General features: G+C 37.4%; 1 protein-coding gene across 1 annotated transcript; it reads right to left on the bottom strand.

Annotated features, from left to right (window-relative positions):
• Positions 1-2,085: 2,085 nt before the first annotated feature.
• Positions 2,086-14,634, bottom strand: oga (O-GlcNAcase). Its single transcript, XM_079855613.1, has 16 exons — positions 13,948-14,634; positions 13,686-13,737; positions 13,322-13,419; positions 13,092-13,222; positions 12,830-13,001; positions 12,624-12,722; positions 12,264-12,548; positions 11,345-11,503; positions 10,628-11,253; positions 9,777-9,951; positions 5,773-5,858; positions 4,677-4,781; positions 3,941-4,035; positions 3,650-3,842; positions 2,823-2,982; positions 2,086-2,495 (listed from the first exon to the last, which is right to left on the bottom strand). Exons 1-16 carry the CDS (start codon positions 14,105-14,107, stop codon positions 2,359-2,361), a joined length of 2,733 nt encoding a protein of 910 aa, XP_079711739.1. The 5' UTR covers positions 14,108-14,634; the 3' UTR covers positions 2,086-2,358.
• Positions 14,635-16,358: the final 1,724 nt, after the last annotated feature.

The raw sequence follows: 16,358 nt of genomic DNA on the forward strand, positions 1-16,358 counted from the left end.
TTCTCAGATTGATGGCAATTGCTTCTTTAAGATCATTGTTGGTGTCTTTCCTCCTCTGCATTGTGTTAACACACACCTGAATGCTCCAGATCAGCAAACTGTCAAAGCATCAGCTTTTATATAGAGTAGGTCACGCTTGCTTGATGATCAATTAATCAAAGGCATTTGATTAGCAGCATCTGACTGCTACTTACCCTCTTAATTCCTATGGAAGCAGTAAGGGTGTACTTAGTTTGTCACACATGTATAATTGTATATACATATACATACATATATATATTATACCCACACACACACAGTAGCTGTCAACACTTCCAAAATTTGAACCTCCACCACTCAACTAATTATAGTGCTAAAGAAATTAGTGTATACTAACATGCAATAAAATCCAATTTAGTTTAATAGCACACTAGGAAAGATAATGAGAAATGGGAACAGCTTTCAATTTGTCACGATTTAAATGCACCACCTCCAAAGTTTTAGTGAAACTAAGACGGAAATAATAGTGTTCACCAGGGGTGGCGATTGTGGGTCTAAAAAGCATGTGTCATTTCACTCACTGACCAGATTTTCTTTTCTATTTAACATTTTAATAACATCTTAATTACATACAACCCTTACAGAAATTACAACTATATTACATATACATTATCATAATACATCAAAATACAGAAAGGTCTTCATATTTTTAAATGTATGCATTGTATATGACCTTTAAAAAGAAAAAGAAAAGAAAAAGCCCTTTACATTGTATGTGATCAACTAAAATGAAATGATCCAAGCAACAAGCCATAGAGATAAACAATAGCAATTTTTTGTACAAATTCCCTTAAATGGGAAGGGGAAGAAGTGGAAAAACTGTCGAAACTGCCCATGCACAAAAGTATTTAAATTTTTCTTTTACCCCGGCATTATTTTAACCATTACATATGGAAATCTGCAAGGGACTTTTGTGCTCATCTAGTTTTTCAGGATACAGCACAACCGATATTATATAAATAAACAACTTTTCTATCCGTACTTTTGGTTAAATAGGGAAATAGAACAAAACAAACAGTTTATGTTGTACCTACATTCAGGGAAACAATCCTGACTGGCTTGCGATTTCAGAGAAACACAAATTAAACCGTGGGGTTTTTAAACATTAACAAAGAGGCAGACCTTCATTAAGAACAGGCAATGGCTGCTATCATTCTCTTCAGGCAACAGAAAACGGGTCTCAAATATGTTAAAATTAATTCATAAATATACCTTAATTTTTTCCACTTGTTTTACTTTTCCTTCCTTTCTAATTAAAGACATTGTGCAGAGCATTGGTCTTAAGGTTTAGGTTACAAATTTGACTTTTTTTGTTGTTGTAAACAACAGAATTATAATGTAACCCTGTTATGTCTCGGAAATGTATAATTCACCACTTTAAACAAAGGCAGAAGTGTAGGAAAGTATTTTTCATTATCCTAAAATATATTACAGAGAAGGACAAGAGCCAAATGGCATTTTTGTACAAAATGAAAAAATGTATCGTTAAAAGATACACATGCTAAAGGCTTACACAAAAGGTATCCCATGCGGTCTTAAAGACAATGAACATTATGATTTAACTGTATTTACTTCTGCCTGCTCAAAGTTCAGTTTCAGTTCGTTTCTTTTCTTTTCTTTTCTAAAGCATCCCAAACCTCAAAGGATAGCTTTAGCCTGCTGCATTCTCCATATGAGCTCACCGACGCGGTTTAAACCTGGAAAACTGCAGAATTTATTACAATGTCCTGAAAAGCAATAACACAAACCCTGACTGTTAAGAAGTCCTTCTGGATTATTGCTTTGAACACTGTAAAGCACTGAAATAAACTATTAAAAACAGTAAAGTGAAGATCTCTTATCAGGTAATGGCAAGTTTTTTTTTTTGTCTGGAGAATCTAGACATTAACTTAAACATGCACATATGCCGAACACAAACTGCAACTCGGCCACATCTAAGAGATTTAGTAGGTTCAATGGCACTTGGCCAACTCAAGCAATCTGTCTACCAGAAAAAAAGTGAAAGTAACTCATGCGTCCTGAATTACTCTTACAGACTCACTTCACTTCTTTTTCCATTTCTCACTCCCCCTGAACACACAAACCACTTGAGCATCCACCACAGACTGGCAAAGTGAATGAACAGCACCTAAAATTCTAGAAGTGCATTCAGCATAATGATGTGAGTTAAGCTACCGTTACAGGGCACCAGAGTTGCCATTACAAAACGTGATATTTACATGAACAGGTAGCGAGTTGGGGCCTTAAAATGTGGGCCAAAGCTTTATGCACTTTCTAGGAGGCTCCTTCTGTGTGATTTTTCTTCTAGGCGGCTCAGATTCACAAACTCCTCCCCATTAGAATAACGTCTTTTGGGAATCCCTCCATTTTGGCCACTTCAAAGCAGCCCAGTTTGCTATAAAAGTCCAACATCCTTTTGTCCATCTGCCGGACCTCACAGAAAGCACCATGCGAGCCTGAGGAGAAAAAGATGTGTTTATGAAACAAAGCATTCAATAAAATCACTGCAGCTTTTCATGTCCTCTGACAGTAAAGATCATCCCTCTTTAATGTCAGCATCTGAAATTGATTAATATAAACATTGTTCTGCTGATTAAAGCTAAAGTAAAATGTGGTGAGAGGGGACAGACCACACAGAGATGAAAAAGCAGCTTTACTGTACAATTAGTGACTAATTACTGTGTAATAACAATTTTATTACTATAGCAATGAATAATAGTATCATGTGGAACAAGGACACTGTTAAATAAAAAGTTCATGTCACACAACTTAACTCTACCTACCATTAGCTTTCAGTGATGAGAGGAGACATCCCATCATGCTTTTAGCTACACTGGGGTCAGTAACCTTTGCATGAATGTCCACTTTAATAAGCGATGGGAAGTTACTGAGGAACGATTCTGGCAAAACCTCCTCCTCCTCATGGAAACTTAGCATCATTTTCTATAGGGGAAAAAAATTTGATGTTGCCATAAACATGTTCCAAACCTTTGTATCTTATAAAGCCTACTGTATCATATTTGATACGCAAATTTCTAAGATTATTTATTATATTGCATTAATTGTTTTGCCCACCACAATGAAAACATCGCTTTGACCATAAAACTAAGCATTTAAATAACATCTAACTAAGACGTAGGCTATTATTAGGAGACAGAGTGACAACTGATATTTCTATACTTTTTATTTAAGTAGTCTGCTATATTGTTATAAAATCTCATTGCATTACAAGCTATCAGAATTTAATCAAACTTTTAGGCCATATAAATAACAGCAACTGCAAATTGCATATTTCTTTCTGTTTTGGCCCCTGAATAAAACTAGGGATGCACCGATTCAACTTTTTCCAGAACGAGGCCGATTTGGATACTTTCATTTTTAGTACTTTTCTATAACGAGTACCGATAACCTGTATCTTCATTGCATTTTTTTTTTATATTGGCAAGCGAAACCAAAAGAATACAAATCAAATTAGCTGGCTTAGCAAAGATTTCTGATTCTGTCTGAAGCTTCAATAAAAGGTTATATTTAAAAAAAAACTAAAAATCATTTAATATTCCAGGCTTTTAAGGATGAGTTTGATGTAGAAGAAATGACATGACATGCAAACCTCTGCCTCTGACAGGTCCTTCTCTGTGTCTGGCTTGTTGTATTTCTCCTGCATGAACGGAATCCAACTCATCTGGCAATTCTTTACAAAGGGTTTGACATCCACAGTGCCCAGAGCATAGCCGCAGATACCTTCTTCATCCTCAAGCACAAAGCCATAGTCTGGGCTGAGCGTCAGAAAACCTCCCACAAACCTGCAATGATGAAAATGATGGTACAAAGTTAACATGTTATTAATCAAGCATGCATAACACATTAATGTGACTAAACATAGTAGAAGCTCAAACTTCACCTGTCTCCAATAAGGTCCGGTGATGACTCATCTGGGAAAGAAATGCCATCACAGCTCTCAGTGAACATCTCCTTGCAGACCTTATAGATGGCAGACTGAGGAAAAAAGTGAGAGAGATGCAGTGTGAGAAGGCATCTGACAGCTCTCATTCCACAAAATGTGAACCTTCTTAGGACTAACAGGTGGACCAGACTGCTGTTTCAGCAGAATGCTTCAGATGTGATGCAAATAAACCTAAAAGCAAAGCTTAAACTGGGACACCTCAGATGGGAATTCAAGCAGCCAACAGCAAAGTTTTATTTAGACATAAACATCTACAGATTTTTCATACTACAGACAGCTTACCGTAGACAAGCCATGCCCTCAACATAAAGCACAAAACTAACATTCCTAGGGTCGGTTGCACCAGCTGTGAGCAAGTTACAACTTAAGGCCCATTTTCACTGCAACCGCCAAGTTACAAATTAACCACTATTAAATAGTTTTTTGTTGCGCCATAAAACAACATATAAATGAAATATTTAAGGAAGTCTGCAACCAAGTGTAACAGTTCGAATAAAACAGCAGATTGACTGAATTCCATCAAAAAGCTAATGTTTTACCTGAAAAACTTAAATTCTTTAGACATATATAATGATGTTGACAACCCTACCCTGGTGAGTATTTTTAATTGTAATTTTAATTGAGTATTTTGATTATAATTTTAAGCAAGTACAAAACGAAAGCCAAAACCTACCTCGTCTTTGGCAAAGTAAGGCCTTATGGTATAGATTTTAGAAGTAGGCATTGATGGTGGTGGCTGGTAGAAAAGATCATTTGCCCCATCAATTGGTAACAGTCTCTGTGGAGACCAAAGCAAAAGTATATAATAGTTTAGAACTTTTCTAGATTTGATCATGTGACTGCACTGCTACTGAAACTTCAGCATGAGTTTACCTGCTCAAGCTGTGCCAACCTCACACAGGAGCTGAGCAAGAATGCGCCTAATACAGGCATGGAAATAAATGCCTTCACAAGTAAACTGGCTTCTCTGGTTGGTCAGTTTTCAGCAAGAGCATGTAAACATCATACTTAAGATACGTACCATTGACAATCATTTTCCACCTTTTTTTTCTGAGAGAAACCAAAATGAAACAAAAGTGCGCAGGCTTGGTCTGAGAAAGGCTTAACTGGCTAAAGGAGATGCTCCTTTCCCGCTCTTTTTCGCTGCGCTAGAACGTCCTGTAGAGAAAAGGAATGATGCTACAGCGCAGAGCAAAACTCCATGACCAAAAATTTCAAGCTTAAAACATCACATATTTTCCATGACACACCAATTATGATAATCAAATTATTTTGAAATGTTTCGAATGTTGAGGTTATGGATTAGTAACACTTTGTTCATGGAGCTTTGAGTAGGCAGACTCGCAGTCGCACACGCAGGCGCAGTGTTGTGGACGCAGGCGCAGACAAAATGTGGAAATAATTTTAGCGCTGTTTCCTGCAAAGAAACAAGATGTCATAAAATAAAACCTAGCCATGCTGCGCTGTCGCGAGCGCAAGGGGAAAAGCAGCATCTCATTTGGGCAGTTGCTGAAAGAAATACAAATTTAGGCTGGGTTAGAAAACACCATCACCCCAAACACTAGATCTGACAGTTGTCGTTCGACCACTTCAGTTGACACTTCAGAAAAAAAGCCCAAGTGGCTCAACACCCCTTTGTTTTACTGTGCAGCTGCTGACAGCTCACCTTAAACAGACCAACCCGTAGCGTTTTGCAACCACACCAACATCTAAAACAAACGAAAATATATCTTCGTGTAACATTTTGCTGGTAATTCAATATTGGATACCTGGAACTCTCCTGCTAGACCGCCCCTAAAGGCCCAGGGCTCTTGGTCGCCACTTAAGAACTGTGCTGACGACTGACTACGACACCCTGTTGAGATCAGATCCAAGCGGAAAACATTATGTGAGGGGCTTTCTGGCATAATGAGGGGGAAGGGGTATAGGGTAGAGGTGTCTTATTTCCAAATAACGCATTGAAAATAAATGTAGATACTACAATCAAGGAAAACGCCTCAAGATTAACAAAAAGCGTGGATATCTTCTGCCTAGGGCTCAAGCAGCTTAAGCTTACGATGACAGAGGGCTTACACTGACTGCAAAGTCAGATTTGGGCACATTACTGAAACAATTTGTTTTTCACATGATCCTCAAGCAGTTATAAGTGAGGTTCATGATGCAATCTAGGATAAGGTTTGGTACTAGCTCTTCAACTCAAGGTTTCTGTCTGTTTTGAAGAGATGAGATATTCAAGAATTATAAGCTGTAGCCTAGCGCTTTTCCTACAACAGCCTGTGTGGGGATTTTGTTTGTTATACGTCATCAGTTCACTCGCTGGTACTAAATAAGCTTCAGCTGTTTAAGCCCTCTGAATTCTAACCTTCATCTGAAGTCACATTTAGACCTATCTGCCTTGTCACATGACTATCGAGCATTGTTCATCAGCCACCACTGTGGACGCTTCCTTTGATCGATGGAAACTTATTTACATGATTGATGGAGTAGATCTGGACCCTTCAAAAGAAACAACCCCTATTTGCTCCAGCAGCAGATAACTACGATAAAATTGGGCACTTTTTAATCGTCGTTAAGCAGAAACAAGCATATTGAAATTTGAAATCCATCCGTTTCTAAATAGCAGTACCAATGTGAGGGGATGAGGACTCAGTGTCATGTAACAAGACAAATGCAGCGCAGATCCAGGAGACAAAGTTCCCCCGTTTTCAATCAGTTTGATCATACTAACACATCCTGTGGTGAAATGGCAGGACACACAGCACACACACCATCTGAGGGGAATTTTATCAATTCCTTTACTTATTTATCCATAAAATTATATTCTTGTTAACGGATTATTTTTATTATAGAGATGTTTAGATGAGGCAAGAATATCAATTTTCCCCTAAGATGGTGTGGTAAAGCTTGTCTGAGCCATTTCAATTGGGCCTACTGATAGAAACAAAAATTATGTTAGAGCTGCCAGAGAAAAGAATTGGGGGGTTAACACCTAAAACTTGAGCTATCGCTGCGCAAATGTGACTTCATACAAAACCCTTTCCTTTCCTGAGACACTGAAAGAAATTAAAATAATTTGGGCACATAACGAAAAAGAATTTGATCTATAAAACCCCGAAAAAAAAAAAAAAGATAAATCGCAGCACTGTGCATACATCGGGCACTGTCCATCCAATAGCAGTAGACACTTGTGCTGAGGACTCTTCCATCTGTACATAACGAAGGGAAAAGACAATACAAGAGCTCATTAGTAAGTGATCTCAGCACAACAGCAGTGAGCCGCTGACTGAATGCCATCTGCACTGCTTTGGACGGGGCAGAAATGCTGGCTAGCCTGGCTGAAAATGCACTGGGATTTGGACTGTCCATCTAAACAAAGGCTGAAAAGCATATTGAGAGGGGACAGTCCACACAAAAACCTAATAAACTTATAGGGATGCACAATATACTGACCACCATATCGGTATTGGCCGATATATGTTCATTTTTAATGTTCTAGTTATTGAACCGATTAGAAAATTTGGCTGATATATAAAAAACAGATAAATACTGTATTATTTGTAGCTGAAACACTTCAGAAGCGCAGGTCCGCCATGAAGGTTGCTCGACATTTGCTTGAAATCACTTTGAAAACACAGTTAAGGGGAAAATTTTCAGCGTAAGTCTGTCATATAGGCTAGAGTGGATCCATAACAAGAGTTGTGGACACATTCTGACAAGCACATAACTTAGTTCAAGTTCACTTGTGCATTTGCATCATTTTGTGAAGATAAAAGTTGTAATATTATGTTTATGTTGTATAAATAGCTTATTAATCTCATATAGCATGCGTTTCGTTGAGTTAATTAACCCCCAAACAAAGCACTTCAGTTTAAATGTTCATTCAGCTCCAGCGCAGCTCAAAAAAAGCAATGCTGATATTTGAAACAGTAATATAACATTTTAGATGTTTTTTTTTTCAAAAATAAATTATTAATAATAACTAGCACTTTTATTTTTCTTGTGTCATTTTCATCAACAATACAGTATAATTAAAATAATTTCATAATTATCTGTGCAGATGCTATAACATTTATTTATCAACAGCACATGCATTTTGATTCTTTATATGCACGTCATGTTGTCCAGTGGTTTGTTTGCATTATTTAGTGTAGTGTAAAAGGAGTGTAAAACTTGCACTGGTTCAAACTAGGCTACAGTGCTGTATATCTTTGATGTACGTTGAAGTGCTTTGGACATGGCTTTTAATGGTGAGACTTTTGTTTTTGAAATCAGGCTCTCAAAAATTATCTAAAAATTTGGATTTAGATTTATCAGCCATATATATCGGTTATTGGCTTTCAAGTATAAAGAATTATCGGTCATCGGACAAAATATCGGTGCATCCCTATAAATTTACACTAAAGGGTCAGTTAAATCAACATCACATTTGTTCCATGGGTATGTTCTCACATAAAGAAGCCTTTATGGGGTTTTCAAAGAAAGCCAATCAAGTGTTTGATTCCATTTCTATTGAACACACTCATTAGTGCAGCATATTAGACACTTGATTTTCCCCTCCATCAGCTAACAATTTAGGTGTGGCATGCCAGTTTTGGTTGCTGCCTGCTGTGTTGCTTTGTTATAAAGCTGGACAGAAACCTGTGAATAAAATGTGGTTACCAAGGTAACCCAGGCCATGCTGGTGCTATAATTACTCAACCAACTTCCAACAAAAACCTCATTTAGAACCGAATCCATTACTCTAACTGCACTGTAGCGATGCCCAGAAGCTATATGGATAACAAACATGGGCATTCTCAGTAAGTGACAGGTCTCTCAATAAAATCATCGTAAATAAAAGGGCTGGCTAATGACCCAAGCGTTTCTCTCATGAGAGACCCTTCAGTTCGCTGACTGCACAAATGAATTTAGGATCATGAGAACTGTGTACAGTTCACTGGAATGTAGTATCACTTAAAAAGTGTTTTCAGGCTGGACCAGACCGGACCAGTTCAGTTAGAGTAAAGCATACGCTGAGGTTGTTTGTGGAGTATCTTCGTGTAATACACATAATCTTTATATTATGTATTTTTTTTACCATATCTGCTAAGTAATTGCTCAAGGTGCACCAGAATAGCCTTACACAGCCGCCTTGCTTTTCAAGTTCGCATGCGCGGCGCGCTAGGGCATAAGGGGCCGATTTTCCTTCACGATCACACCCCTGATCGAAAGAGATTGCAACAGATGTTGCCAAGTTAACGCACTGAATGCACAGCAAGCAGCAGGACCCACCCAGGCAACTGTGACCACAGCCATCCAAATCATTTTACCAGATTAAGAGTGGCCTGAAGAAGAGGCACTAACTAGCAATGAGGACAGCATCCAGTCAGTAGAGGAAAACAGTATTTACACAGTGAAAATAAGTAAGGAAAAGCGAGTGTACACTAGACTTTCCCATAAATGGCAGACTTCGCCCAAGAAATTTCAAGTGGAAGCTGTTCATACTGTAAGTGAGAACTGAGGTCTTATGATAGAGTAGAAAGTGTTAATTTACTTAAGTATAAAAATATGCACTGCCATCTATTAAGGAATGCATTTAAAGCACCTGAAATCTTAATGAAGTCACTATAAAACGGTGCAATGCTTGAAGTTTAGTTTAAAAAAATGATGAGGATGTGACTGACGAATTTAATGCTCATCGTTTGGGATTCAACTAAATGACTTAAGCATTTCATGGGCTCAGCATGGTTAAAAAACAATGAGGGGGAGCAAAGAGATTTGTGGCCATACCTACCTAACCACTGAACAAATGATTTCACCATTGAGATGATACTCTTTATATCCCAGATATAGGGATACAGGTCATACAGAATGGTCCTGTTGGCTGAGTTGGAGAGTCTGGTGAACATCTGGATGACGGAGCAGCACATCTCCTCAAAGTATTCCGCTCTGGATTGCCATTCAGTCACCTATGTGAAACATATGAAAACCACCTTATTACCACTGTATCTAAAGTCTACTGCCTCAACGCAGCTCTGCAGCAACTAATAAAAATGTGTAGTTACCTAAAAAGTGAGTATTTTATTCTTATCATAAAGGCACCACCATGTGGTGCAAATTATTACTGCATTGCCACCATTTTGTCTGTCTACTGAACTAACACTTTTACTTCCTATTTAATTCAACATGGACAAAACAAGGCCATGACAGAGAAAAAGAGTTCCCATACATTGACCAACACATTTCCATGACTTTTAGATGTCTTTTCCATTAAAAATCATTCAAATTCACTCAAGTTTGCAAATAAATCACAAATTAGCTCACAAATCAGACAAAGGATCACAAAGGATGTTTTACTCTACTCAAGAGCAACGTTTAGTCAGTTAATTAAATAGTGTAATGTGAAGCATCAAATAGAAAAAAGTACATTAATTCTGGAATTTCCAGGAATTTATTTTCTTAAAATTCTATTAATCTTCATGACTTTTCAGGCCTAGAAAAATGCAATTTTAAAAAGTCCCTGATAATCCTAGGTTTCCCATGAAAGTAGAGTTTTTTTTGTTCAGTTTGACACCTAGTTGAACAAAAGCACTACATATTGACCAGCCTGCATTTCTATCCGTTTTTAAATATGTCATTTCTCACCTTCTCTGGATCCTTTGCTTTGGAGTTAACACTGACATAATTACTATTGGCTCTCAACCAGTTAAACTCTTTTAGCATCTGCACTGCTTTTGGACCGTGTTCGTATGGCAGGTAGAAGAGTTCAGCCAGCAGGATTAAATCCTCCAGGGTAAGTGCTTCAGCAGTGAACAGTGGTTTCTCATTGGGACCTGGAACAAACAATTCCTTGTTGAGTTGATCATCAGTCTGCATCGGTGCAATATCGCTGCCTGAATCCTCTTGAATGGACATCTCTGGGGACTTGGACTCTGTCAGGCTCTCTTTGTCTGTGTCCATGGGTTTGAGATCTTCTGTCATCTTAGCCTTGACAATCTCTGTGAGGATCTGGTTGACATTTTTATTGTCCTCCACCTCGTCATGTTTCTCCACAACCATCTCCATGGGTTCTTCGTCGGACTCCTTCTTCTCCACCTCCACCTCTTCTTCTTTGCAGAGCACGTGCAGTTCATCGCTAAGTGGCACATCTGGACTCATGATAGGCTGTTGGAAGACTGTAGTCACTGTAGTGGAAGTGTCCAGGCTGGGAGAAGTGAGCGCAGGAACATCCACAGAACTGCTTTTAGTTCCACTGTGAGGTACCTGCCGACCTGCAACAAAAAGGAGAAAGGTTAAGATAGATGTTACCAAAATTCAAAACAACTTAGATCATGTTAAAAAATATCACACAAAGACAATTACTGTTGTACTGATGAGGCACTCCAAACTCAATTAGCCATTCAGTGAGAGCCAGCTTGAGCGCGATCTGAGGGCTATAGAGGATGTCTGTTTCTAGCTCCTCATCACTGCCCTCGTTTTCCAGCTTTATCTGGATGGACACAGTGCTGTCTTCACCGTCAGCTAAACAGAAATTAGAAGCAATGAAGCTACAATCTGACAAGAATAAATACACAAATATGATAAAGTTGATGAATAACAGCCCGTTATCGACATATTGAATATTCACTTAGTAAAAAAAACAGCACTTTTGCATAACATTTTTTGTAGAATATCAAAAATAAAGCAAGATTTTTCCTTATGAATGCTAATTGTGTCTGAATTCTAGCTGATTTAAAAGCCGTTTTCCTCCCTGTTGTGATGTATATCAGAATGATAAAAAAATAAAAAAGTTAGGTGGAATTTTGTCTATTGGGGTGGGGATTGATTGGAACATTGTTGTTTGCTAATTGCTGAAATCTCCTGTGAGTATTTATTAAAACCTTTTTTTTTTTTTTAAAAAAAAAAGGTCCATGGATGAATAATTTGTAATAAACGCAGCAATTGACCCTTTCACATTTCTGTGTTTCTAAGAAGCGGAAATCATTTTCTATAACTATAAGTTATATAGTGGTGAATGAGAGACTACATTAAATATTTTTTTCATGTTCCCATTTGCTCACATAGCAAAGGAAAAACTCCACAATAATGCTTTTACAACTTTCAAAAGAGGAAAGTTGTAAGTTTTACAGCCACTTCAATAGCCGTTATATTAGAAACACCCTCACAGCAGCGTTAAGTAATTTGATGCAAAGGTAATATAATACAAAGTATAGTGTTATAAATGTACATACATTTAAAAATATATATATATTTTACAATGTTTCCATAAAGAAATACTTACTCATGACAACATCTTTTCTCACTCCATTCATGTTAGACTTATACCACGTGGCTAACGTGTGAATGGCCACAAAATTAGACTCAAATTCACAGTTGGGGTTGGTGAGGACTCCCTTTAGCCGAGGAATGAGCTCTGTGGATCTGCCTTTATAAGGCCCCAAGAAAAGTCTCTTCTGATCATAGTCATTAGCATGAATATTGTCCCAGATGACAGGGGCTCTCCTCAGTATCTTCGTGACTTCTTCAATAGATTCAACAGTTATGTCTTTAGAAACTACCTTTGGACCTGTTCAAACACAAAAAGGCATTTTTAATATCTTCAAACTATTATTCCAGTCCACTCAAAGAAAAAGCAACTTACCTGTCCACAGCACCTCAATACCAGGAAGCAGCTTTTCACCTACTGTGCGCAGGTAAGGCGATTGTGGCACATTTGGATAACAAAATGTTCCACAATACTCTGAGGACAAGGACACATTAAATAATTATGATAAGGCATGATATAGAAACAATACATTTGATAGAATCACACAAAGCAGCATGGTTAGTTGATAAAAATAATCTTACCTGTGGGGCAAAATAAAAATATTTCAGGTTCTCCCAAATATTGGAAGATCTCATTGGTGATAGACACTTGGGCATGTGCGAAAGAGCTGAATACCTCCTTGTCAGCTGGACACATGTTATGATCGATGTCATCAAACAGTAAGGCAAAAGACTTGCACCCAAAATGAGTGACCTGCACAAAAGACAGACCGAGATTAAGAATGTAGGTCATAAAAACACTGACATCAGTGCTGTTTAAGCTTCTGAATAGGTTCATTCTTACCTGGTCTAACTTCCTTTTAAGTGTCAACACTTCCTTCTGATTTGAGAACGTAATATCCAGGCCAGGGGAAATGGCATAAATGAACTCAATCTCATGTTCTTTAGCAGCACTTATTAAAGTTGTGAGTTGCTCTTTAAAAAAAAAAAAAGACAGAAAATTACACAAATAAATTTTAAACCATATAAAAGACTAACAACTGTTACAATTTCAAAGGACATATGATATATCACCTGCTTCCTCAACAGAATACATCTCTCTCCAAAACATTCTGTGTTTGTAGTCATCTTTTGGGGCATACAGATAGGTGTTCAAACCCCATTTCTGCTGCCTGAAACACAATAAATTTAAGTTATGATTTTTGTTTGAGGTTAATCTTGCAAAAGCAATACTAGCATGTTTAGACTTGTCTAACAGTGTCAATCCCAGAATCAGAACTAGAGAGACAAATAATATAATACGCACACACGCAAACATATGTACACAATAGACAAGATACAAAATATATGTACAAAAATAAAATACAAATTTATACAGAATAGATACAATTATGCTAGAAAATGTGATTAAGAAAGGAACATGATATTTGCACAATACCTCCTGAAAAGCTCTTTCCTTTGTTCCATAGTCCATGGCCGTCCATAGAAGCCTGTGGTGAACAATATAAGTGCAACAAACGGTTTTGACAAACGCAACACATTCCACACACAGATGCTACAATCTATCAATGGCTAAAGAATATATAACTATGTGCTCTAATTAAACAGCGCATGTAATTAAGTGAAAACATATAGCTGAATATACGTGATTTTGACGACAGTATGTAACAATTAGGTTGAATTTGTCTAAATTTGCTCACCCTCTACAACACCAGTGATGAATTTCCTTCGGCCTGTTCGCTCAACTCCGATACTGGGCTCGTCAACTGGACACAGCGTATCTGCAACAGCTTCGGTTGGCACTGGATTTACTTCATTCTCTGGCTGTGACGACTCGATTATTTTGTCTTTCTGAACCATTTTGGATTGTATTAAATTGCCGCTGTTGGAAGTATCGGACTAGTCGTCAGCCAAAGCGTTTCTTCCGCAGGAAAACGGACCAATCACCCGATTCACTAACTTAGTGGGTTAGTAGGCCATTGAGTCACCGGTAGGGAGCGGAATTCAATCGGACGCAAATTATCTGCATGAACTACCTGCAGATCTCTTCTTTGACAAACACGACAGTCATTCGCGTGCAAAGATGAAAGCTTTCTGAACTATATTTGAAATGCCTTCTTGCAAGTTAACGCGATCCGTCTCAAAACGATGTGTTTGTCAGAACCGCCAGTTAGCATTACCCGCTGTTTTCGCTAAGAGCTTTTGTTGACTCTTTTTACGTCGTGTGCTAGACATACATTAATAACGTTTAACCGAGCTTATTATTGTACACCTGCATCGCGTCTTCAAATAGATAATGTCAATGTATCATAACGTTCATCGACGCTGTTTAATGTTGCACTCTTCTTCCTGTTTACACTTACTGCGCACTCTCAGAAAACTGGTTTGAACCGGTAAAGGACGGTTTGTGTGAGTCTGAAAACAAATCTCAAGCAAGGCTCTTAAAGAGACAGCGAGAATATCAGCTCTCGTCCAAGCTGAATGAGAAATTTTGATGTCATTCATTTAATTTAATTCACCAAATAATAATTCTGCATAGGTTATATATACATATACATAGATGTACTAGTAAAAACTAACTTTGTTGGATTACTGAATAGACGTGGACAGTAATGGAGAGACTCTTTAAATAAATAAAAAATGTCAAGAAGACCATGTATTTTTGAAGTTGTTATAAAGTTTTAAGTCGTATCTTTAACTCTGTGTACTTTTCCTTGTTTATTAACCATTGTATTGTATGACGTTATTGTTGTCTGAGTAATAAAATCGGACGTGCGTTGAGTTGAACATCTCTTGCGTCTGCAGTCTCTGCGCAGACGTGCACACACTTAAAGTCTGGCTATGAATACTTTTTGTTTGTGTTTAAAAAAAAAGCAAAGAGATTTGAGTATTGAAATTACAATGTTATATTTAAAGATAAATTCATTAAGGTGGTCTATATTTAATTGTCACGTTCAGCGGCCAATGGGTTATTGCATAGGAAATGTCACCCCTCTGTATGTCGTGAATGGTTCGGTCCACTGTTTTAGCGCTGGTTTCAAGGTTTCAACCATAAACTGTAAAAGGTTTCAACACAGCGTATTGTGGAAGACATAAATGAATCATCTCTCAGGCCGGGTTTATACGAGACGTATGTCATGTGATGTCAATTTCACACTAGTTGCTGTAAAATCCACATTATATTTGAAAATACATTTCACTTGTATTACCTAATCCTCCACTAAAGGGATAGGATAGTTCACCCAAAAAATAAAATTGTCATTTACTCACCCTAAAGCTGTTCCAAACCTGTATGAGTTTCTTTGTTCTACTGAACACAAATGATATTTTGAGTATGGGTAACCAAACAGTTGTGGGGCACCATTGACTTGCATAGTATGGGGAAAAAATACTATGGAAGTGCCCCACAACTTATTGGTCACAAATATTCTTCAAAATAAATTCCTTTGTGTTCAGCAGAACAAAGACATTCAGGGTTTCTTCAAGGTTTACATTTAAAACTTTTTAAGTAAATCAAAGAGAACACAATACATCAGAGTAAATGTCTAGGGAGAGACACGAGTTATATTAGCAACACTCCAGAGTTTGAAAATACAACTTCCATCAAATATCCATTACTTTTTAATTCATTTTACATAAAATATGAATTCTTGTTTTCTGTGAAACTGATGAAGTGAGTTTATGATTAAAACAAATCTGCCAATGGGCTCAGAAGTTTTGTAATTCGTTGATGTTTGTTAATGTTTTAAGAATAAGCTCATGATCATTTTTATTTGCATCTCAATAAATGTATCTTCAATTAAATGTTTAGATATTTGTATTGGAAAACATGACAAATTACAGAGGAAGATATTCATTTTTTTGTTTGCAACATTTAATGCCATGACTTTCTGTCCTGATTTAATGACCTTTTTAAGGCCTTAATTTGAGTAAGGGCGAATTAAGACCTGCATTCATGTATTCAAGTTTCTGTAAAATCAAGACGACCCCCCAAAACACCATTTATTTCAAATCAATTGTTGCTCATTTGGACAACATATTAACACAAATGTTTTGATAATCTACTGCAAAGGTCTCCTCAAAAAAAGAATGAAACAGATTTCGAATCACA

Source organism: Squalius cephalus (genome assembly GCF_949319135.1).
Source record: "Squalius cephalus genome assembly, chromosome: 21".
NCBI classification, from domain to species: Eukaryota; Metazoa; Chordata; class Actinopteri; order Cypriniformes; family Leuciscidae; genus Squalius; species Squalius cephalus.